This window comes from Emydura macquarii, unplaced genomic scaffold (genome assembly GCF_026122565.2).
Source record: "Emydura macquarii macquarii isolate MOO-44397 ecotype Brisbane River unplaced genomic scaffold, CSIRO-AGI_Emac_v2 contig_2205, whole genome shotgun sequence".
Classification (NCBI taxonomy): Eukaryota; Metazoa; Chordata; order Testudines; family Chelidae; genus Emydura; species Emydura macquarii.
Window position 1 is genome coordinate 24,110,225 of NW_027132342.1, and position 24,923 is coordinate 24,135,147.

Genomic DNA, 24,923 nt, shown 5'->3' on the forward strand with positions numbered 1-24,923 from the left:
AGGGCCGCTGTGGAGTACATTTTACGCCCGAAAAGGTCCAGCTTTTTGCTGTCCTTATCTTTCGGGGTACTGCCCTGGCCACCCTGGCAATCCTGCTGGTTCACTGCATCCACTACGAGCGAACCTGGGGCGGGGTGCATGTAAAGAAACAAACTCCTCCTTAGGCACATAGTACTTGCACTCAGCGCCTTTCGAAGTGGGAGCCACTGAGGAGGGGGTCTGCCAGTTGGTCTTGGCTATCTTCATAACCCTCTCATGAACGGGAAGGGCCAGTCGCGATGGGCCTGCTGTTTCAGAGACCCCGAAGAGGGGGTCCTTCTCCTCCGACAGTTCCTTAATCTCGAGCCCGAGATTATCCGCTACTCTCCTCAGGAGGTCCTGGTGGGCCCGAAAGTCAAAGAGGGGGGCCTTGTGGTCCCTGGCCGCCGCTTCATCCGGAGAGGAGGAGGAGGATTATGGAAGGGCCTCTGTAGAGGGTCCTTCCTCTGGGTCAGACCCCTCCTCCGAGGGGTGGCCCTCCTGTGGACAGGTCAGTGGGGGTGCTGGTTGGGCCACCGAGGAGTGAACAGAGGTGGTCCCCTGACCCATCTGTGTCCCCCAGGGTCCCCAATATGGCCATTGCCAGGGCCCCTGGGGCCATGCAGGTGCCTGCAGTGGAAGTGCTGGGTCCATTCCAGGCGGCCCCCCTTGGAGCCCGAGCCGCTTGACCTATGCTTATGGGTGGAATGGGAGCAGCTCCGGGACGATGAAGATCTCCGATGCTGGCATCTGCGGTGCAGGTGAGGAGAGGGGCTGCTGGAGGAGCTGTAGCTGGAACGGCCCCTCCGCCTGGAAGACTTGCGGCGACACTTCCCAGATCTCGAACGGGAGCGGTGACGCCTATGTCGTCGCGACTCTGACCTAGAACGTGACTTGTCACGTGGTGCCGAGGCTCTCGGTGCCAAGATGGTCGGTGCCAGGGGAGGCGGCGTTGGGGAACGCCGAGCCCGGGCTCTGCAGCAGGGTACCGGAGCCCAAGCTATGTTCTCCGCTTGAGGCGGAACTGTAGCGCCTTCGCCTCGAGCGCTTGTCCCTCGACCGCCCGCGGTGCGGAGGGGCTCGACAACTCGGGGTTGGAGCTGGTAAGGGAGCCCGCACTCTCAACCCTCCTCGACCGTCTGGGGGGAGACCTTGACTCCCGTCTCTTCCACCCACCAGGGCAACCCAACGCAGGTTTACCCCAAGACACCAGTCCCGGAACCCTTGGCCGAGGGGGGGACGGAGGCGTAGGCAGAGCCATGAGGGCGCGTGCCCTAGTGAAAGCCTCCAGTGTCGATGGCCCTTGCAGAGGTGCTCCCCCACCCCCAGGAGTCGGGGGAGGCTCTCTGCGAGGAGATGCCGGTGCCAGAGTACTCTCCACGGCACGTGGCTGGGGCATCTCCTGCTGCACCCCCTGCTTTCCCGGCAGCCGGGGGGAAGTCCAGAGGGGCGGCTTCCAGCCGCTGCTTCTTTTTCAGTGCCGGCGCCAGTATCGGTGCTGGTGGAGCACTCCGCACCGACGACAGACTCGGTGCCGCCGGAGAGCGCGATGGCTCGGAGTCTGGGCGAAGCGTGGACTCCATCAGGATCGCTTTTAGTCTAGCGTCCCTCTCCTTCTGGGTCCTTGGCTTGAAGGACCTACAGATTTTACATTAATCTTTTCTGTGTTGCTCCCCGAGGCATCGGAGGCAACGGTTGTAAGGGTCACTCACGGAGAAGGATTTTGCACACGCGGTGCAGGCTTTAAAGCCCGTGGAGCCAGGCATGGCTCAGCTCTAGCCCCTAAGGGCACTAACTCTTACAACTTAACTATTTACTAATCACTATACTAGAACAATGAACAAGAACTCAACAACAAAGCTATAGCACTAAGGGAAGCTACTTGCGGTATGCAAGAGGCAGACGTTCCCGCAACCGTCACAGGCGGAAAGAAGGAACTGAGGGGCCCCAGGATCGGCGGCGCCCTATGTACTGCGGCATGAGTGCGGTACTCCAGGGAGCGCCTGAGCCGACCCTACGGTGACAGCTAAGGGAAAAAAGTTCCGGGAATCTGTGCACGGGGCGCTCACACACCTATCATGGAATGGATATGAGCAATCACTCGAAGAGAGAACAGTCCCCATTGTCCTCCAGGTCGGAGGCGTTAAGGGGGCGGTTCCCAGCACAGAAGGGTAACCATGACCGTGGACGAACACATTACTGCAGGTTCAGGGCCTTTGACTCTGATGATGCCTCAGGGCCTCCAATGGGGGACAGTCGGTGGGCAAGTTGACACCCCCATATAGTGCCAGTGCCCGTGGAGCAGTTAGCACTAAGCTGGCCTCATGGACAATGGCCGCAACAATGGCCTTATTGGGCCCCATAGGGTCTCCAGGTGGGACCTGGGCCCCAATCCATTAAATCGTGGGGGTGCAGTCCATTTCTCCTGTAAAGGAGAAGGCCTATCGGCATCACTCCTCGGACGAGGAGGAATCAGACCCCCAGTGGATACAACCCTTTGCTAAGAGGGGGCACACGCGCAGGCTGCATCACTGCAATCCTCCTCACCTGACGAGGCAGTCTCCCAGGACCATGCTGTGCACTGGATGATTTCAGGGCGCAACAGGAGCTGCTCAGGAGGGTTGCCTCCAACTTGGGGCTGGAGGTAGAGAAACTAAAAGAGGTCTCAGATAGTCTCTAATGTGCTGGCGGCCACTGCCCGCGCTCAAGTGGCCCTCCCACTCCAGGAAGGGGTCCTTAAGATTGTGAAGGCCCTGCGGCAAACCCCTTCCTCGGTCTCCCTGACGTCAAAGGCAGCCAAGAAGAAATATTACATCCCGGTCAAGGGGTTTGAGTATTTGTTCACACACCCTGCCCCGGGAACCCTGGTAGTAGATACTGCGAACCGGGGGATAGGCAAGGTCAGCCAGGGTTGACTCCCAAGAACAATAAAAAGCTGGACTTGTTTGGGAGAAAGATTTATTCCACAGCAAGCCTTCAGTTTAGGACTGCCAACCAGCAGGCTCTCCTGGGAAGGCATGATTTCAATCTGTGGGACTCCCTCAGGCGGTTCGCTGAGGCCCTGCCCCAGGACTAGGCTGCAGACCTCAACACTATTCTGGAGGAGGGAACCGCGGTAGCTAGAGCAGCACTCCAGGTGTCCTGGGATGCTGCTGACTCAGCAGGCAGGGCTATAGCCTCTGCCCTCTGTATGCAAAGGTGCTCGTGGCTGCAGTCCTCGGGCTTATCCCAGGAGGTACAACAGTCTAACCAGGACCTCCCCTTTGATGAGTTGGCCCTATTCTTGGGCCAGACCGATGCAAAGTTGCACAGTCTGAAGGACTCCAGGGCCATGCTTCACTCCCTGGGCCTTTTACTCCGTTTTCCAGGAGTCAGTCTCAGCACCAGGCGCAGCAGCAGCCAAGGCCTCAGCCCAGACTTTTCCAACCCTATAGACAGAGGAATAGAAATAGGGGGGGTAGAAGAAATCAGCCCCCTAACTCATCCTCAGCTCCCCAGCAAGGGCTCCCCCGGAGGTCAGGCAATCAAAAGAGACAATTTTGATGGTGCACCCAAGGGTGGCACCCCGACTGCTCTCTTGTATACATCCCGCCCCTTCCTAAACAGGCTAAGGTCTTTCTACCCCGAATGGGCAAAAATCACTTTGGACTGTAGGGTCCTTGGGATAGTCTCGGGGGGCTATGCCCTACAGTTTACATCTACCCCCCACAACAACCCTCTTCTTCCGTCCCTCTTCAGGGACCCCTCTCACAAGCAGCAAGTCTTCTTACAGGAGATGGACACGCTCCTCAGTCTGGGAGCGGTGGAAACAGTCCCTCAAGGCAGAAGGGGGAAAAGGGTTCTATTCGAGATACTTCCTCATCCCCAAGGCAAAGGGGAGTGTGAGATCTGCATCATCTAAACAAACATGTCAAACAGCTCAGATTTCGCATGGTCTCCCTACCTTCCATAATCCCCTCCCTGGATCCAGGAGACTGGTATGCCGTCCTCAATCTCAAGGACACAATTTCATGTGTCTCTCCTCCCCAGCCACAGGCGCTTTCTTCGCTTCATGGTGGCTAGCTCCCACCATGTTTAGCTCCCACTACCAGTTTACAGCCCTGCCCTTTGGCCTATCTTCGGCTCCCATCGTGTTCACCAAGTGCATGGCGGTAGTGGCCGCCCACCTGAGATGAAAAGGAGTACAAATTTTTCCTTACCTAGACGATTGGCTGATCAGAGGCAGGTCCATGTCCCAAGTGCAGGACAGCGTGACCCTCACTTGCTCTCTATGCTGCAGGCTAGGGCTACGCAAATGAACAGAAATCCATATTAACCCCAGTGCAATGCATAGAATTCATTGGGGCTACCCTGGACGCTTCCCAAGCCAGACCTTTCCTGCCTCAGCTATGCTTTGAGGCAATGGTCTCTATCATCTCCCAGCTGCACCAATGCCCACAACAACAGCCAGGCACTGCCTACAGCTTTTAGACCACATGGCAGCCTGTACGTAAGTAGAGAGACTAGCTCGCCTGAGGCTCAGACCACTTCAGTCACGGTTAGCCTCGGTATATGTTCCGAACAGACACCCACTGGACCGGGTGCTCACATTTCCCCCACCTGCCCTAGCCTCCATAGACTCATGGCGGATTACCCGAGCAGTGATGACATTCCATTTGAGGTATTGGACACGTCGGTCACCCTAATTTCTGACACTTCGGACGTAGGTTGGGGAGCCCACATCAGCGCCAACCTAGGCACTCGGACTCTGGTCAGGGGAGGAGAGGCGCCTGCACATCAATGTGAAGGAGCTAAGGGCCATTTGCCTAGCGTGCAAGGTGTTCCTCTGATTCCTGACAGGCAGACAGGTATAGGCCACAGTCTGGGCAGAAGAGCAAACCCTCACCCAGAGTGGGAATACGAGTTGAAGCAAGGGCAATAATGAAGTCTCTAGGGAACAGATATCCCCAACTATCATCTTACTTTACTGAGCTATTTCCAGACAGGTAGCTGTCTAAGACTCATGTTTAATGTTCCTGCTAAAGAAAGTTGAAAACTACTGGAACATTCAGAACCTAAGTAATGCTGTCTTTGTGACTTCAGCATTTAATTAAGTGATTGCCAGGTCATTCAAACCTACAATGACTGAATATAATTATAAAGTAAACCTAATTCTAATCACTACAGCTCAGGAGAGTGAGAATAAAAGAAAAATAAAGTTACTGAAGTAGTTGGAGAGTTTAAAGCCAAAAAGGACCACCACATTATTTACTGACCTGTATAGCACAGACCACCCATATTCTCCCACACACTAAACCCAACAACCAAGTAGGGAAGATGGTTCTTCCTTATTTGAACAGATGAAATAAGCTGTCACTCAGCAGTCATCCACTCAGAGCACTTAAGATGTATGAAGCGAGAGAAGGGCTCAATGTTAGTTAAAAAGAAAGTTGTATTTAACCTTTTCAGCCTATATCCCATAACGTTGCAAAAGATTTGGTTTCTCAAGTACAAGGCTGGACAAGGTAAATTTTGCACTTGTGGTTTATGTGAGGTAGCAGCAGCTTACTGATTTTGCATATTGCATCAACTAAGCTTACCTTTTGATGATTCACTTTCATTCACATCTTGCCTACTGATCCTAACCAGCACTTTTTCCTCAGCAATGGAATTTGAGTGTAATTTTACAACACCCAAACAGAATGGCTTCCATACAAAAGTATTAACATCCATATAAAAACCACCTAGATATAACTGATAGAAAATTAGACATTCAGATTAGCTGTAACAGCAAAAAAAAAAAAAAAAAAAAAAAAGCCACAAAAAACAAAATATCCAGTCAAAACTCCAGCCACAATGGATGTAAATGGAGTATTCAACAACAGCAGCTGTTTAGTCATCAGTTCTTGTCTCTTATGGAGGGACATACAAGGCCTAATATATTACTACTTCAGACTACACTTGAGAGGAGTCAGAGGAATCCTGCTAGAAGAAAGCTAAACTTAATTTTAGCTGGCCAGAAAAATAGGTCCTCCTGCAGGAAGAGTAACTAAGCTTACCACCCACTTCAGCTTCTTTTAAAGGAAGTACAAGCAAGAGTGATGTTACAGAAGTCTTATTCTCCTTCCCCAGAATGCTGTTAGAAGAATACCATTCTATAGGATGGCAGCAGGTGAATAAAAGTGTTCTCCCTTATATCTTACCATAAACCTCAAACTATTCTTGCACTTTGCGGTTTGGTAAAGATACTCCAAAATGTATCATTGCAGTATCACTGATACCAGACATCCTATGCAGCCCTTATAAAATATATGCAAGGTCACAAGATAAGGCATTAGGATGTGTCTTTAGCACAAAAGGAAGTGACAATAGATTTCATAGAGATGGGCAAGGTGATTTAAAGCTTATTTCTATGTTACCCATCACTGATACCCAGTCTTTAAGGGCATTTATTTCTGGCTTTAGCCTTATTTTTGTTACTTATAGAGTTCACTTTAACATTGTATGTGTTCCTAACCGGTAATCAAAGCTTTTTGTAATATTTGCCAACATTTTATGTTGATGTCACCTATGACTCATTCTTCACTCACCACAAGCTACTACAGGAAAAAGTAGCTCAAAAAACTGTCTTCAGACAGTAAAAAATGGTTACTAACCTTTTGTAACTGTTTGAGATGTGTTGCCCACGTCTATTCCAGGTTATGTGTTTGTGTGCCCTCGTGCATGGTTGTTGGATATTTTTTGCCTTACTTGTATCCATAGGGCCAGGTCTGGTGCCCTTTGGAGTCCTGCGCTCATGCAGCAATATATGAGGTGCCGCCAGCCCTGTGCCCCCTCAGTTCCTTCTTACCATCAACTCTGACAGTGGGACGGAAGTCAGGTCATGGAACGGACATGAGCAACACATCAGTTATGAAAGGTTAATAACTGGTTTTTCTTCGAGTGCTTGCTCAGATCAATTCTATGTTAGATGACTCACAAGCAGTATCCCTGCAGGTGGGCACCGAGTTCATGGATGTGCCACTTACAATAAGCTCTACCAAAGCTGGCATCATCCCAGGCCTGCTAGGTGATAGTGTAATGGGATGCGAAAATATGAACTGAAGACCAGGTATCAGCTCTGCACCTGCACCAGGAAAGCTGCTGATGAGGCTTGCACCCTGCTTGAGTGAACAGTTAAAATCACTGGCAGAGGCATCTTTGTTTGCTCATAACAGAACTTGATGCAGGTGGTTATCCATGAGATCCTCTGGGAAAAACCCTTGGGGCAGAAGAGAGGCTGAAGGGCAGCACCGTGAATTGGCTCACCACAAATGACAAGAATCTCCTGTGGCCTTAGAAAGTGTAAATATGCATCCTTTAAGTTGAAGGTGGCATACCAGTCTCCTGGATTCAGAGAAGGAATGATGGAAGGCTAGGGAGACCATGCAAAACTTCAACTTCTTGAGATACCTCGAGGCAACGCAGGTTCAGGAGGGCTCTGAGGCTTCCTTTGGTGTAAAAAAGTATCAGGAATAAAACCCTTTCCCTCATCTTGAGGAACTTCCTCCACAGCCCCTACCTGTAGGAGGGTTTCCACCTCCTGAAAGAGAAGCTGCTTGTGAGAAGGGTCCATGAAGAGGGATGGGGAGGGAGGGTGAGAGGGAGGTACTGAAGAAAACTGCTCGGATGGTTACAAACTGGTGTTGAGGACCCAACAGTCCAATGTAACCTGGGCCCATGCAGAAAGGAAGGGGAACAGACGGTTCAAAAATCAGGGAATGGATCCTGAGGCCAGACTGGGATGCCATCCTCAGACACACCCCCAAAACGCCTGCCATGGGCCACCCTGATGGCACGCAGAGCCTAATTGGGCAGGAGGAGGAGGAAGTGGGACAATGGCACTTAAACCCCTTCTCTCTTATAGATTCCTTGTCTTGACTGAACCAAGTATCTAGGTCATGACTGTAGTGACTGGAACTGTCTCCTAAATGCCTGCAGTGTGGATCGTAAAGTGGCCCTGGAGTCTTTCAGGCCAGGAAGCCTGGTATCTGTCTGCTCTGAAAATAGTGTTCCCCTTGAAGGGGAGGTCCTGGATAGATTGCTGCACCTCCTGAGATCCCAAGGATTGCAGAAAGGAACACCATCCCATGGATACTTCTGAAGCCATCCACCTGGCTGCAGAATCAGCAGTGTCCAGCACCATTTGGAGGGAGGTTTAGCCACCGACTTGCCCTCCTCGAAGATGAACACAAACTCTGCCTGGTGTCCTGTGGCAGAGTCCTTGAATTTGCTACCAAGTTCCAAATGTTATAATTGTAGCTCCCCAAGCAATGCCTGGTGGTTGGAAATTGAGTTGAAGATTGAAAGAAAGACTTATTCCACAGCCAAACAAGTGCATCATCTTAGCGGGGTCTCACACCAAGCCAGTCGGTGCCACAGACCATTTTCCAGACACAGCTGAAGACTGGAGCAAGTAAGAACCTGGTACCACCAGGAGCCTCCATGGGTGCCAGTATGACCACTGGACAGGACATCATCCTTAAGGCCAAGCACCCACTGCTGAGCCGGCACTAAATGGTAGTACGCTCAGACCTGAGACTGGTGACTGGGCTCTCCCTGACTGAGGAGGGCAGTTCCTCCCTTGGGGACCATAATGGAGTCGATGGTGGCTCCTTCTATCAGCTGCAGCATGGAATCAGGGAGTTGTGCCGGGGAGACCAGCAACAAGCTTCCCTGTGTGGTGCCAAAATGGCAGCATGCAATGGGATGTTGGGCCACATGATGCTGTGGGGAGGGGTCCAGCAACCATTGCCATGCTACCCGTGATCAGTGCCACCAGGGCGATGACTGGTACTGGGGAGACTCAGACCAGTGCTACACAACCAGTGAATCTCTTCTCTGGGTCAGAAACCAGGAGCACAGTGCCAGGGACCGGGGTTGAGATGGAGATCTTGGCAGAGGTGCTGTAGACCAATGCAGAGATGGGGAACTGTGCCGCTTGACTGACCACTGCTGCAGCCCCATGGCAGGCTTACCTTTGGTGAAAGATGCCTTTACCAGCTCCAGTGCAGAGGGTAAGGCCAGAGGAGTAGGAAGCAGAGGGCCATCAAGTCCCTGGCCATCTGAAAGGCCTTCGGTGTCAAGAGCACCATTAGGTGGAGGGGTCCCCTTCTGCTCACAGGAGCTGGGGGTGGCTCCCTCAAAAGGGATAGCAGCCTTGGGAGAAGCTGGCTCTAGCTGCTCCGGAGTAGGCAATTGGTCCCATGCAGGTCCTTTGCCTGACCCTGCCTTCTTACCATTTTCCGGTGGAGAAGGGACTCAATTGGCATGCTGCTTCTTTGGCACTGGAGAAGGTGAACAGCATTGAGAAGGGCTCCATGCCAGAGGGGCATTCCACACAGATGCTGAAGAACTCTGCGCCAAATCCGAGCAGGAAGATTCTGAGGCCAGTCTGAGTGCTGCCTCCATTAATAGAGCTTTCAGGTGAAAATCCCTGTCTTTCTTAGTCTGTGGCCTCAAGTCTTTGCAAATCTTGCTCTTATCCCTCATGTGTTTCCCCTCAACACTTCAAACAACTATCATGAGGGTCATCAAGCAGGAAAGGTTTATAACAAACAGAACATGGTTTGAAGCCTAGAGACTGAGGCATGCCCCATCCCTGGGCAAACGTCCCTGACTGGACCACTATCTCTAACTTACTAACTAAAACTATTTACAAGACCTATTAGCTATCTATGAAAGAACCACTAGGCACTTGCAAACGCAAGAGAAAAAGCTGTTCCAACAACCATTTTGGGTGGAAAGGAACTGGGGGTGTAGGGCCAGTGGCGCCTTATATACTGCTACATGAGTGTGGGACTCCAGAACCAGCCCTACAGATACCATTAAGACAAATAAATCTGACAGTTGTGCATGAGGACATGTACACCTAACATGGAATCAACAGGAGTAAGCACTCTAAGAACTTCAACTTGACCAAGACGTTTCTTCCAGTTCTCCCCCCACTACTACGCTTTCTCTTGAAGTTTTGGAATGTCATACAACAAAACAAAGACTAAGTTTTCAAGAGGTACTCATTCACTACAAAAACCAAGCTGGATGTTTATTGTATTTTATCATTGTGCATGGCATCTCTTTATATAGAAAGGTAAATGAATTTACAACTCTCCACAATGTCTACAACCAAACTGTTCTTAAATAGTACATACTTCCAAATAAATACTAGAAGCATTATTTAAGTAGACACCTAGCAATTTCAGTATGGAGCTAATGGAAAGCAGGGTGTATTGACAGGTACAGGATAGTCGGATATACATAAAATGAAAGCAGTTTTCTGTACTTCTTAGCCAGCATGTGCATAATCAAATCTGATTGCAGTTCCCATGGTATCAAGAAAAAGAGGGAGAGTTGCCCCCCTTTAGACAGTACACAAGTGAAGGTGAGAACCCTCCCACCCCCATAGGTTCTCCTCTCGACTCCAAGCTGGAATTAGCATTGCAGTACTGGGGAGGAAGATGCTACTACAGGTGACTGATGCATTTGTACTAGGGTGAGAAGGCAGTGACACCAAGAGCAAAAGAGAAGGGCACTGGCCTATGATTGAGACCACCTTCCACATGAATTTGCCACTGGGTGGATTGCAAAAGACAAAATGCTGCTTAATAAACTTTAGGAACCACTGAAACAGGTAATTGTCATATCGAGTACATGCATCATGTGGATTATGCATCCCACCAAAAGCAGAATCTAGTCAACAAGTCAGCATAAACTACATGGGCTGAAAATGCAAGTGCAAAAAGAGACCTACTAGATTAGGGGCTGATGCCACCTCTTCATTGCCACAGGCTGCCCCTATGCTGCCATTTCAGAGTCAGAACTGTTGGCTGCTCAAAGCTATGGCATCTTCCTTCAGATTACTATAAAGTGTGGGACAGTCTCCTGGAATCAGGCAATGTCCCCAGATCAATAGAATGCAAAGTTCAAGTTTATGCACCTTTGCATCCCTATAATTGCATTTGTGCTCCTCAGACATAGCTAGGGATATGGTGGTTATCACTTCTCTAGGGATCTGAGAGTGACTCTTAGATGAGACCTTTACGAGATGCCAGTTCTTGCATTTCGAGAGCTTCTAAACTTTTGACTCGCCTATTAGGAAAGATTTTCAAGGTATTCGCTCTTGTAATGTTTTGAATTTACATGTATGATACCAAATGAAACACATTAATCATTCTAGTTCCCATTTATTTAAACAGATCATGATAAGAGAAGCTTTTGAACCCTCACTTGGGATAAGGGCCCAACCAATAATTATATCAGATACAGAATTTTAGTCTCCTACATGGTCAAACATATAAAAGTTTAAAGAGCAAAGTTTCTCATTAATGCTGGTCAACCAGAAAAGTCAGTCCATGATTTGTTTATTCAGTTAGACCAAGCTTCTTCTTTAGGGATTCTGGCATTTCAGGTGGAGGTGGACGAGGAAGTCTGAAATAAACCTTGACAGAATCGTAGATGAACCACTGTAGTGCAGTTAGCGTACCAATCATAATAATACGAGCGAACAGACCCTTCCATACCCCTGTTGAGTAAAGCATAAACATTAGCAACTGGGAAAGATTATTTATATATTAACATGGATAGGAGTTTTAAGTTCTTACCTTTGAATCCAAGCCTCACTAGAACCTGTGAAGCAGAACTGCCTTTTTCCTTGTTCAGCACAGACACCACAGAGTCAGCAGGATGAGAAACAATGGCACAGAAGACACCAGCTGAAATAAATGTATTGTATCAATACAGTATTCTTTAGTATATGCTACAGTACAATCAAAGGAATTTCCATTAGCACAACTTCTGTTCAGTTAAGAGAAAATACACAGGAAGAAGCAGAGCCACACTCACTTAGTAGCCATGCTGCAGCAAGCATGTGGCTGCTATAAATAGAGAGAGCCTGATCTTTCATAGCTTAGGAGCACTGAACTGTAGTCATATACAAGCCTCACCTCTACCCCACACTCCAACAGTGGGTCTCTGCCCATCTGCTCCCCTAACTGGGCAATCCTGTGGAGTTGTCTGCTCCTGTATAGCTCCTATATGTTATACAGATATGGAGTTTCATTCTGACAAATGTAAGAGGGTCAATTATGTAGTCATAATTATGTAGCCTTCCTCCTGCAAACCTCTTTGCTAAGTTACTGCTCCTTCTGCCAAAACTCTCACCTCCTTCCAGCTTAGGAGCCACAAAGGATCTCTAAGATTGCTCCTTATGTGAAGTGCAATTTATGTTCATGGCCTTTCATAATTCAGTTAAGAGATGCAATAAAACTAAGGCCATTTTGCAACAGAGGCATGCCATTTAGCTACTCATCCTTTTCATAACTTCGGAAGTATGTCATTTTTCCCTGCCTAACCTCATTGAGTGTATCAGAAAAAATCCCTATTTCCAGTTATAGCTTCTGGAATCACTGTAGTAAAAACCTAGGACATAAGATTCTTCAACAAGTGTCTGAAAAGTATGAACAATCAGCATTCAAAGGCTTCCTTACCAATATAGCCAGCTATAAACGTGACAACCAGTTGTTCTGGCTTGGAACATTCACTCCGGGGCTTGGGAACCACATACTTGTAAAGAGCTTCAACTGTACGTTCAAAGCAGGCAAATTTCATCATTGTGTATGGAATCTGTCTCATCCATAGAGGAACAACGCCTTTGTAAAACCTTAAAATTGGAGAGAGACAAAGAATCCTATTCTGAAAAGAAGCTAGACAGCACTGAAGCAGTTCCAATTTACTCTTAGTGGCCTGTATATCTAAGTTTTTTTCTTAAAGATTGCTTATTTTTACAGTTAACTGCCAAACCTGCAAGTTAAACTGTGTTTCTGGGTTGTGCCATCTACTATAAGACAATTTAAATAAGTGTTCGTCAGAAAGATAAGATACTATGACAGAAAGGAGAAAAATTAACGTGATGACATTTTGTAGTCACTTCGCTGTTGTAAGTGCAAGTTAATGATATTCATGTCTGCATACCAGCCAAGTCCTGATAGTGAAAAATGACATGTAGATCTACAGTCATTGATATCAGAACAGAAAAGGCAAATGTGCAGGTATATTACTCTCACATGCCAATGACTCAAGCATCTTTGACTGTACAACAAAAAGTTGCTGAATATCAGTTGACTGGAACTACCAGAAACTAAAGTTAACAAGCAGAACTCAGCACAAGAGATATCCACAAAGATGGATCTAAGGAGCATGTTGACATTAACAGCCTGTATTTTAACCAGGCAGTGATTTCCTCATGTTCAGTTTTGATTTACAGAATCTTCAAAAGTACTCTTCACTACTTATGTACAATATATACACAATGTAGAAGCATTAAAGATTTTATTAATGCTAGCCACTATTAAGACAAAACAGAAGAATTAATTTTCCTTTGCTAATAAGGACAATCAAAGATCAAGAACTTCTTATATTCCAGCAGAAAAAAAGACTGATACAGATACTTACGCCCATACACCTTCTTCCGCAAACATTTTTGGAGCAGCTTGTCTCAGAGTGTTAGCATATCCAGGCTGTGTCTGAATGCGAACTTTCGCAGCTTCCATTGGAGCCAGAGCAATATCAGCAAAAAACTCTGCACTGGCAGAGGCAGCCAAGTATAGTGATGTGCGCCACAAATATGCATTCTCCTGAAATGCAAATGGAACCAAAGATTTTATACTGAAGTATTCTTTCAAACTGAATTTAGTATACTATACAACAGAAAAAGTAAGTTATGACAGAAGCATGCAACTGGGTTTCAAAAAGAAAAATGCAGTAGACAACTTAAAGCTTACTTCTCCTAGAAGGTTGCCATACAGGACTTTGAAGACTTCATAGAAACCAAATTTGCAGAGTCCTTGCATAGAGTATCCAAAAAAGGTTGGAGCCCATCCCTTAGCCAGACCACGAACGCCATCTTCTTTAACTGTAACTGAGAATCCACTGAAGATGCTTTTGTATTTTTGTGGGTCCACCTAAACAAATCAGAAAGTTAGTTACATGAGACAGGTGGTAGCTTCCCACACACACATCCCCATCAGGAGTAAGCTTTCTACCCTCTTCCCATCTACCATAGCTCCATGGTACAGATTTTTCCACTAAATTACTTTTACTTATAATTCTAATGGTCATTTGTCTCAGAATCATTAGGCTTACTGCTGTCATCTGAAATTCATAGCATAATTTCTCATGTCAGTATCTCAAGACTAATTCAAGATATTTTTACTGTTTGTTCCCTACATCTATAGCCTCAAGAGATGCAGGCCCTTTGACTATATTAGGAATTTTGCTGAATTACTTTCTACATGACCCTTCAAGTGTGGACACATTTACACTGACATAACTGTGTTTATACCAGTTCCCAGAACTAGAATAAGAAGTTACATCAGCATAACTGATATCCACACTTGAAGGGTTTTGCCAGAATAGCAATGTCAGTTAAGGGTATGATTTTACTGGACATGGCTATGTTCGTATAAAATTTAAGTGCAGACTGGGCCCTAAAGCTCACCTCACTATTTTCTCAGCAACAGAAAGTAGTGTTTTTCAGTTACTAGTTAATAATTTTTGAAGTTTCAAAAAAAGACAATTATCCAAATCTTAGTGCAGATTTGTAAGTAAACTTGTTGCACAGCTGACTACAGACTTAGAGGTCTCACCTTCCCTCTATTTCCTTTTCCTGTCCCTATATTGACTTCTGTATACCAAGAATACATTGCAGAAAATGTAAATTTTGTGCTGTGAAAATATGGCTGAGTGACATTTCAGTAACAATCTACTCTTTAATTCAATAATGTTCTGATAGCTGGACTATCTTTTTAATATTGTAAATACTAAAGGAAGCCAATCAGTTTAATACTACTGCTACAACATGAGATTGTGATAAAGTTTTAGAGGAAGTGTCACTATTTCTTGATTTTGTTTACTTTGTGCATTTAACACTTGGCATTAGCTTCTCTTATTTGAGACTCAGGGCAATATGAAAGAAGGAAAATGCCATATAAAGCCACGAGAACTGGCAGAGATGACTATGAGGGCAGATGAAGCACAGATGCTTCAACTTTTTTTATTTTAAAGAGACTAGATTTCATATACACTGTCCCTTTAGCATGCAAGTTAATAATTCAAGTGTCAAGTAGGTCTATTTAATTACTTTAAAATTCAGGATTTGAGTACTCTTTAGAGCCTGTTTTATAGAGGCTGCTTCAGAGTACATTCCAGAAGTGCTCATCAGTTACCTGCATACTTTAGAAATTATTAATATTCCTCCACTTAAATTAGAAGTTGATTTTAAAAAGTAACACATTTAACAAATTGCAGGTTTTATTTGGTAAAACATAATATTTACTTGGTTTGGGTTGAAACCACTGGAGCCATATACAAGGGCTTACAATACCTTCACCTTAAGCATAATGCGTTTGACTAAATGCTAGTTAAGTTCACTGTATCCTTCATAATGGGATCACAAATGCCCAAAAAAGCACACCAACTTCCAGCTTTAAAGGAGTTTTAGAGATTATTGAATGACGTGCAATTCTAAATGAAAGAATATCCAGGCTGTTCCTTTAAGCAACCAGGAACAGTTGCATTGACATAAAGTTCACTTTCATCACTCCCAGTCTCAGAAATTTTACCATCACAGAAGTCTGCCAGCTGTAGTCACTGGTCACTCGCACAATAATACAAAAGCCAGTGAATTTTTAAGAGTTTAGAGTTGTGCTTTAAACTACCTCCCTCTTGGAACATAAGCCTTTGGCCGAACAGCCGCTTAGTTGTGCTATTAACCAATGAATGTACAAGTCAATTTAATTATTGTATTTCTGTGACAGTAATTTCTACATTCAAATAAAATGGGTGTTTAGACTTTCCAAGTCTACTTAAGATTTTACCATTTGACTGCTGGCCTATAAAGCATTTTTCCTGTAGTCGTTGATAGTGAACCATGCAAGCATTAATATGTTCTGGCAACTCAAGTAATTCCAAGCTTTAGTATCACTTTAACACAAGTGTTAGCTTCCAACTACTATGCATTTTCTATTTGTTCATAAGAAAGGCTTAAGTTAAAAACAATCCAGAATCCATGCACAGAAGTCCTCTATGTTAATTTCTCATTTAATTCTTAGATACACATATCTCTCTGTTACTCTGAAGGTAATTTATTCCCCCCCTACTTCCAGAATGCCAAGAAATGAATATATTATTCCTATGCCTCCCACACAGGTGTTTCACTAGTCTTTGGTCACAAGATACTTAAGACAACTGGTGGGAAACTTTTGAATTAACCAGTGGCGTACCGAGGGGGGAGAGGGGGGCGGTCAAGGGGCAGTGCTGGCCTGTGGGAGAGGAGGGGCGGGGGGAGGCACGCAGGAGGCAGCGGATGCTCCGAGGGACGCCCCTCAGCGCCTTCCCCTCCCCCTCGTGATGGACCGGTGGGCAAGGGATGAGGCCACCCCATCCAAGCTGGCTGCAGGGCTGGAGCAGCAAATGCGCATGGGGGAGGGATGATGTTGGGCTGTCCCTTCACAACAGGTGAGGGACACAGGAGGTTTGAGGGGCATAGCCTCCTGAGCACTGAAGGACTGGCCCGGCACCCCCCAAGGCCGCCCTGTCCAAGCCAGTGCAGGGCTGGAGCCGCAGGTAAGCACCGGGCTGGCCCTTCATAATGGGTGGGGGTGCAGGAGGTTCTGGGGGGCACCCCTCAGCACCACCCCTCCGCCCCACGTGTCATGAAGGGCCAGCCCAGTCCTCCTCCCCAGGCCGGGGTGTGTGGCTGCACTGTCCGAGCCGACACCGGGCTGCAGCAGAAAAGGCGGGCACCGCGCAAATGCGTAGAGGTGGGGCAGCGGATCCAAGCCTGCATTTGAGGCCCCCATCAAGCCTCACATCCCCCCTACCCCCTGGGCAGCTGGGGGGAGGGGGGCAGCACCAGGACCCCTCCTGCCCTGTGCATGCACGGGAGGCTTTTTTTTTTTTTTTTGGGGGGGGGGGGGGGGAAGAGTGTCCCACAACTCTCGGTACACCACTGGAATTAACTTTTGCATGAGTTACTCAAAAGCATGTTTCTCAACTGTAGTTAAGATTTCAGCTTTGATTTGTTTTAGCCAGTGGTTGGATGTTTTCCCTATTCGTTTATGCTATCATTCATCTGCATCACTTGGCTGGAAAGTTCTGTTTATCAATCCAATGGATGTGCACTTAATCCATGAGAGCATTATGGCTTGCTTATTTCTGCTTTCTATCCAGCACTAGTGTTAAGGTATTACACTATATCCATTGTAAAACTCGCATGATATACAGCCTCTGGACTAAATATGAAAATGATTAAGTTAAAGCAGCTTTGGAGTTTGTTTCATTCAGATACAAACCTGGATACGACATTTCACTAAATCCAGAGGTACGACTGCAGTGTGCGTCAGGCCACAACTTAGGACCCCACCAAAGCCACAGAGAGCATAAAACTTGAGCGAGCCATATTCACAACTGTATTCTTCTGCAGCAAAAAAATAAAGACACCATGCTTTTACATAAGCCCCATGCACTGCTGGAGAACATCTTGCCTGATAGATAATTTACTCCTCCAGCTTCTGTTAGCAGACATGTATCACACTTCATAACCATGCTTCATGAGTTTTACCACATTCAACATGCAAAACAAACCTGAATTCTGCATTTAACCAGGTCTAGGGGAACCAATGCTGTATGTGTTGTGCCACAGCTAATAATCCCACCAAGGCCACAAAGAAGAAAGAATCTGCCTGAGCCATATGCACAGCTATATTCCTCTGTTTAATCAGAAAGAAAAGAGTTAAGTTTGTACACTTAACTGTATAAGCCGGTGAAGAAGATACAGTTAGTATTTCATGTTTAAAATCCTCTTCCAATAAACCTCAAGCATACCATAAATCAGTAAGGCAATCACTTCCAATCTATCTCCTCATGACCGATATTAGTCAGCTACCGGGTTGCTCAAATGCCACGCCACTGGCTGCTTGCTTCATTTCTAATTTTTTGGACCCCCACCCCTTCCAAAAAAAGAGCAGCTAGATCTAGTGTCCCTTTACTTTCTTTGTCACAATTCCCACCGAGTAAGCTTGATCTTTTAATGAAACACTGAGCCAAATATTTAAGCTTTTAATTTAGTAGCGCACTTTAGTCTTCATAGCCTGAGTTTTATTTAGGTGCGAGTGCAAATTTAATGCAGATTGAAGAACACCATTTGATGATAGGAAGTGACAAACAGGACATTAGCCTGGTCTGCACAAAGTTGCACTGGTTGTTAGACAAGGTTAGTCGAACCAGTGCAGCTTTGGTAAGGACACACTTACATAAGCATGATTTAAACATATGTAAGAGAACTCATACATGAAGTTTCACTGGTTTAACACCATACCTCTGGTTAAAACAATGCAAGTTCTGTGTATGAACTGGTCATTAGTTTCACGAACTGTACTTGTGTTTGAGATTTAAATTTTTCTCAAGTTGATGGTCTACCCCATTGGACTTTGCACAAGACAGCAGCAATTCATCTGACAAGTAGACTCCATAAACAAGTAAACTGAAGGCAAATACAGATACAGTTCCTTAGATTTCATTAATCTCTGAAATTTCATTGTACTATCCATATGCCAGTGGCAAGTAAGAAGCTAACCCAATTGAAGTTTGATGGCACAGAATTTAAGCTCTCATTTGAAAAAGCAGGTTTCTAGCCTTGACAGTTAGCGATAGCTTTCCAGGAGTTAATTCACATTTGGCTATTGCATCGTCCTCAGTCTGCAGACTGTTCTATGACTGTTGATGTTCATAGCTTCCACCCCAACTTAGATTGTCTTCACACAAAAAAAGCTGAAACTAAAACTGATGGAATCTTTAAAGTGGATTTAACTAAATCAGACTCCTGTCTGGACACTCAAGTCAATTTAACCTGTATCAATTTAAGCTTAAATTATCAAAAGAATCACGTAAATTGATTTAGGAGAATTTACACATGGTTTTACACCAGATTAAGCTGATTTAAAACATTCAGTAAACCATTACAAATGGTGTTTAAACTGGCCTCAATATGACCAAATTCTGTTGAGTTTCTGAGCTGCCATTAAGAATCCAGTAGATAGCAATGAAAGGATAATCATGTTTCACTTTGCTGCTTCAGAATATAAATAAAAGCAGGGACACATTGGAAGTCTTAGTAAGGCAAAGAAGTAATTCCCTTGCAGTAACAATTGGGAGGCCCACTGGGAAAGAGAGCTCCTTCCTTCCAGCAGCAAAGGCTTCAAATTTACTAGACCCTCTACTAGAGAGGATGATGCAAGATGTTCCTCAAAACAGCAACTGAGGCAACATACTTCTTATCCTTGTTGTTGGAGGTCAGAGGGTTTAGCATCCCTGCTTTCCTACAGGCCTCTGAGACCTGCAGTACTGCATGGCCAATTTCAAACATTAAGAAATTCAAGTTTAAAAAAGAAGCCCTTAACATGTACTAATCAGAACATGTTCAGATTCTTAAATTAAGGTCAACCTGAAGCAATTTCTGTATCTAAAATGGCATGGAATCATAAGTTCATTAGCACACTATTTTAATTTATTAAATGTGCATGTTTTCAGCCTGCCTAGTTTTTAATGTTTAATTTCACCTGTAATGTGACTGTACATAACTGAAATGCCATCCAGTGAATTGCTTCAGTTCTTTAGGTGTATTAGAAGTACTTGCCATGAAATATAACCCTGGACTTGGGCCCTAAAGAAAGAAACTCAGTTTACAGGGAGGACAAAAAGCCAAGATTTAAATAATTAATTTATTTTAAAAATAAACTTTACAATTAAATTTGAAATTTTAACAGGTTATAGCAAATATAGGCCTCAATAAACACTATTAAAATTAAAGAATATACTGCCATCAGCAACCACTCAAATTGTAATGAGTTAAAAATACTTTCCTATACATAGAATTGGGAAAAAGATCTTTAACTTTGTGTGTCAACTCCAGATTCCATCAATGTTGCACAATGTCATACTGTGTGATGTACTGGATCATTTCTGTTTTTACAGTGGAACAAATGCTTGTATTTACATTTTTTGTAAGTGTCAGAACTTTAGTTCAGAAAAGTATTTGGCATTGAAACAGGAAAGCTTGTTTTCTTTCTGCAAACTTTAAATAAAAATGAGATCTACTAGTTCTAAAAACTTGAAGGACATGGTGACAAGAAAAACAGTTTGCATTTTTAAACTCTTTTAAAACAAAGGAATTAACTGTAGTTATGAATTGAAATGTAGGTTTTGATAAACTTTTTATTAAATCAAACTACCTTAAAAGCATTGGATGCACAAGAGCTGTTTTTCAATGTTTGTACATTAACTCAATTTCCATCCAAATGCAGACTGGGACAAGTCACAAGTTTAAAAAAAAAAAAAAAAAAAAAAAAATCTAGTGAAGAAATCCATCAATCACCATTTTCTATCATTAAAAAAAGTAAAAATTAAGACACTGACTAAACAGATGTTAAGCTATCCAATTATGCTAATGTGTATACTGTATATTCTCCTGGTTAGCAAGTACCACCAAGTTTAGTATAAAGGTTATAGTTACTTGAAAATAAACATGTTTTAATGATTATACCAACCAAATGAAAATAAACCTCTTTAGGAAAAGAATAGTACACATGCAAAACCAGGACAGTTTAAATCAAAGTTTCCTGCTTGCTAATTTATTAGCAAAACTGGTGACTTAAATCAATACACCGTATCAGCTTATTTTTGAAGTGTGTTCATTTGAAGTTTAAATCTATGTATCCTATTAGGTTAAGATCTTAAACAATTTGAAATCTAAAGGGGGTCTGTGTGTTTTTCAACAGTTTATCTAGTATTGTTGCCTTTTCTATCAGAAAGTAATGCATATTCAAACCTATTACTGGAGGACTCCCATTATCCAAAGCAAAAATATTCAAGAAAGTTATCTTACATCCAAAAGTTATGCTTTAAGGATCTCACTTCTTGGATGCTTCCTTCACATGAAGCCACACTAGTTAAAGTCCATAAAATATTTTCAACTTTTTACTGAACTAAGTTATTTATTATAAAGTCAATGACAAGTGTCACATTTCTTAAGAAACGGCCTCCAAATACAAGAAAGATTAATGTTTAAATTATTTGCTGTGATTCTGTTTAGATTAGAGTCAGGGACAGTTTTCCAGAAAGAACACACTGCGGCCAATACCACCTCTGCAAGAGTTTCTCAGGAATAATCCAGAGTTTGATTGACTTTGTTCTAACCAAAAGGTACAACAGTTTTATTTCCTCAGGAACCAAAGAAAGCCTCTCCGAAGTGAAGTGATAAGCCAGCAAACAGCTTTACTAACATAGGGCAGTCTACAAAAGTCATGTACTTAACCCCCGACTAGCGTTAAGACTAATGGATTCTGTTCCCAGTGAGACTGTGTGCAGTGTTGGAAAAGCCAACTGTTAAAGAGACTCAATTACATATCTATGAAGTGGTGCTTAACTTCTTTGCAGGATGAAATTAAGTGTAAGTATGTGAGGTACTCAGTTACTCATCACTATAGAAAAGCCTACATTTATCCCTCTATTGCATCCTTAGTCTCTGCACACATTCATGTCTGTGCAACCAAGAAGGGAGAAAAGTAAATAATGGATTAGGAGGCCATCTGTTCTTTAAGTAAACTTCTTAACTGTATGTTCATTTTATATACTGACGCCTTCTTTGGGGACATTCTACATTTTTAATGGGAAGCACGGTGGCACAGAGGCTAGAGCACTAGACCAGATATCTGGAGACCTGGGTCTATTTTGAGCTCAGCCACTAGCCTGCTGGGTGTCCTTGGCAAATCACCTCTATGCTTGTGTTTCCTAGTCTATACAGATAGTGAGCTAGACCTCCTTTGTAAAGATGACTGAGATCTACTTTTAAAAAAAAGTGATGGTATTAAATGGAAAGTTCCTTGATTTAAGTGCAACTCACTGATTTTTTCTGTTTTACTACTTTTTTTTTTTTTAAATACACAAGATTATGGTTGTGACACAATAGAAATATTTTTCTTTTACCACATTATTGAGTTTGGCTGCACTTTATGTATTGGAAGATACCTTCATGGGGATTTCTTAAAAGAGGAAAAAAAGCCATTTAATAGAAGCATGACTGTAAGAAACAATTGGCTAGGCTATTCAGAAAAAGCATGGTACCTTGATTTGATGAAGTTGTTCAGGTTTCCACTTTGCATCTAATTTTAAGCATTTACGGAATTTGTAAATCTTTCAAATGGAGTTCACCTTGCAGAAAAATTTCAAAGCCATTCACGGTTTTCTATATACACCCAATCTATTTTCTCTATTGGTTCTCTCAGCAAAATCTTCCCTGGCCCCTTAAAAGTCCTGGTGAGGGCAATGAGAGATTTGTTCTCTACAGATAGTGCCCCCTTGCTTTAATTTTAAGACATGGATGGGGGAAGGAGAGTCCAGTTTATGGTGGGGTATTCCAGGCAAATACCCAGAGGAAGGACTAAGTGACTGGCAGCTTTTTAGTCTCTGCCAGCACTTTCCATGAGTGGCTCTGAACAAGTAGCACGACACAGCCCTATGCCCCAGGCACAACTTTCAGGGGCTCATACACGGGAGAAGGGAATAGCTCAGGCTCTCCCCGCAGCGGGCGTCACAGGCCTGCAGCCTGGCCGCATCAAAGTTAGAGGCAGAGCAGGAAGGCCCGAGGCGCCGGCCAGCTCCTCGGCCCGGACGTGACGCGCCAGAGGTGACCGTGAGCTACCCAAGGGCGGGGCTGGGCGATCGTGGGCACCTGGGACCCGACACGAGCTGAGAAGGAAGAGACCGTGGCTGGGAGCGTCCCCCCCGCCCCGTGCCCTTCCTCGCCCTCCAAACAGCACCGGAGTGGAGAGGCCCGGTTCAGGTGGCGCCTCCCCAGCCAGCCCAACAGGACCGGTGAGGACGGGGCCGGGCCCAAGTTCCAGCGGGTAGAGCAACCCCGGGACGGCGGCCTCCCCTCCAGGCCCGGCTGCTCCATTTACCTTCCGCGAGAGCGGCGGCCGCCAGGCTCCTCCTGGTGCTGGGCGGCTCGGCGGGGTCCGGGCGCTTCCTCACGCCGTCCTGGAGCAGCTGCACATGAGGCGCGTGGAAGGGATTGAGCCGCGCGAGCGGCGCGACGGACGAGAACATGGCGGCCTGGGGAGGGAGAGGCGGACACAGGTCGAGGGTTAGCGGGAGCCGCGCGCTCCCCGGCCGGGGCACAAGCCGCAGCGCTGCGGCCCCGAAGCGAGCAGCACCCGCCGGCTCAGTCCCGCGCGCTCCGCGGTAAGAGGAAAAGAGGCGCCGGCCCGGCTCACTGACACTGACACTCACCCTCTAAAATGGCGGCAGCGCCCGCTCGTGGTTCCGCGGCTCACCCGGCAGCTCCGCGGGAGTCAGTCAGAGACAGACTCAGAGAGAGGCCGAACGTCGACCCTGCTCAATGACTTTGTCCTTCTCCGACGCAGGGGGCGGGGCAGCCGACCCATAGCCGCGATGTGATTGGCAGAGAAGCTCCGCGGACTGGCGTCACCACGCTGAGCGGACTGGAAAAGCCAACCTCCCGCCTTCTTATGCGCATGCGCACTGTCTGCTTCCCCCTCCCCCGATCCCCCGCTGAAGTGTCCGGACTCTGGAGCGGGAAGGGTGGGGAACGGGGGAGGGGGAGGTGTCAATCAGCGCGTGTCATTGAGACATGGGAACAGTCTCGGACCTTGGAAGCCCCGTTGGCACCGGCCCCGCCTGGCCCGGCCCGGCGAGTGCAGGGCTGACTCCGGGGTGAGGCTGCTGGCAGCAGTGCCCAAGCGGAAAGTGGTCTGGGACAGTCCACTCTTGTGTCTACACGGGGGTGAGACGTTTTCCAGGTGGTTTAATATCAGTTCCGCTCACCCGGGTTTGGTGGGGTACCACCGAGGCGCAGCCAGCAAAGGAGCCGGCTCTGTGACCTTGGCAAGTCGGTGTAGTTGGGCCAGATCTAAAACCAGGCCGAAAATCCCCCCTTCCCCTCCTCCACTGTCCAGACAGGTGAGGCCGGTGCCAGGTACGTCAGTCAACGTACCTACTCGCTAGCTCCAGTGTCTGCCCCACGGAGCCCCCCCCCCCCCCCCCCCCCCCCCCCCCGGCCAGCCCATCCCGTCCCCTCTGTGCAACTCCTCATCCTGGCTGGCACGAAGGGCCACAGGCGTCCCAAAGCCCAACGCCCTCCTGGCTCATGACAGCTGAGTCCTTTTGACAGGCCCAACTTCCCTCTCTCGTGCTGGAACCTCTGCCAAAGGAGGGTGGGATTCTCTGAGAGAGAGAGGGGGGATGCTGATCAACATACTGTAGTGGTGGGAACAAGTTGTTTTAAGCCTCCATATGTACTGACTGACCTCTACTTGCACTTCTCTAACCGACTCCAATGGAAATAGCACCTCTGGATCTGAGAGCAGATTTTCTCTCTCTCTCTCTCTCTCTATATATATATATATATAAAGTTAAATTTCACAAGTGCTTCACAACCAATACAGCTGAGTTGATACGTTTTATATGGTTGAGCAGGGAGGATGCCTAAGAAAGCAGATTTTTGGATCTAAACCGATTGACTAGAGTCCCTGCACCTTTTGATAAAACAAGAAGCTAAAATGAAGCAGGGTGTAAATAAAGCTTTATTACTGTGACATTCATTTGCTTAACCAAGTTAGTTTTTCTAATATATTTGTAAGTGCTATCTAAACAGTAAATATGTTTAAAAAAAACAAAAAACCAAAAAAAAGGTGGCCTCTGCCTCCTCATAGTTCAAGGAAGTTTGTAATATGGGATTGGCCATACTATATCAGATTGGTGATCCACCTAGTCCAATAATCTCTTTCTGAAAAAGGTAAGAATCATATTCTTTG

General features: G+C 45.9%; 1 protein-coding gene and 1 non-coding gene across 3 annotated transcripts; both read right to left on the reverse strand.

Annotated features, from left to right (window-relative positions):
• Window positions 1-11,203: 11,203 nt before the first annotated feature.
• SLC25A3 (solute carrier family 25 member 3) lies at window positions 11,204-23,507 on the reverse strand. 2 transcript variants are annotated; one of them, XM_067559751.1, is made up of 8 exons: window positions 23,380-23,507; window positions 23,049-23,202; window positions 17,385-17,509; window positions 13,815-13,994; window positions 13,486-13,667; window positions 12,522-12,694; window positions 11,637-11,747; window positions 11,204-11,557 (listed from the first exon to the last, which is right to left on the reverse strand). In XM_067559751.1, exons 2-8 carry the CDS (start codon window positions 23,194-23,196, stop codon window positions 11,397-11,399), a joined length of 1,080 nt encoding a protein of 359 aa, XP_067415852.1. In that variant the 5' UTR covers window positions 23,197-23,202; window positions 23,380-23,507; the 3' UTR covers window positions 11,204-11,396. The 2 variants fall into 2 exon arrangements, with proteins under 2 accessions (XP_067415852.1, XP_067415853.1); XM_067559752.1 differs by lacking the exon at window positions 17,385-17,509 and adding an exon at window positions 17,677-17,801.
• On the reverse strand, window positions 12,993-13,235 carry LOC137160932 (small nucleolar RNA SNORA53). The gene has a single exon (XR_010922000.1). It is a non-coding gene; the product is annotated as a small nucleolar RNA SNORA53 (small nucleolar RNA).
• Window positions 23,508-24,923: the final 1,416 nt, after the last annotated feature.

Bases quoted from the DNA above. Each gene is read 5' to 3' on its own strand.
- SLC25A3 (XM_067559751.1), bottom strand. From the start codon at position 23,196: ATGTTCTCGTCCGTCGCGCCGCTCGCGCGGCTCAATCCCTTCCACGCG. The intron at 17,510-23,048 runs GTAAATGGAGCA...TTTTTGCTGCAG, and splicing joins GGCCGCCGCTCTCGCGGAAG to AAGAATACAGTTGTGAATAT. The intron at 11,748-12,521 runs GTAAGGAAGCCT...CATTTATTTCAG, and splicing joins GTTTATAGCTGGCTATATTG to CTGGTGTCTTCTGTGCCATT.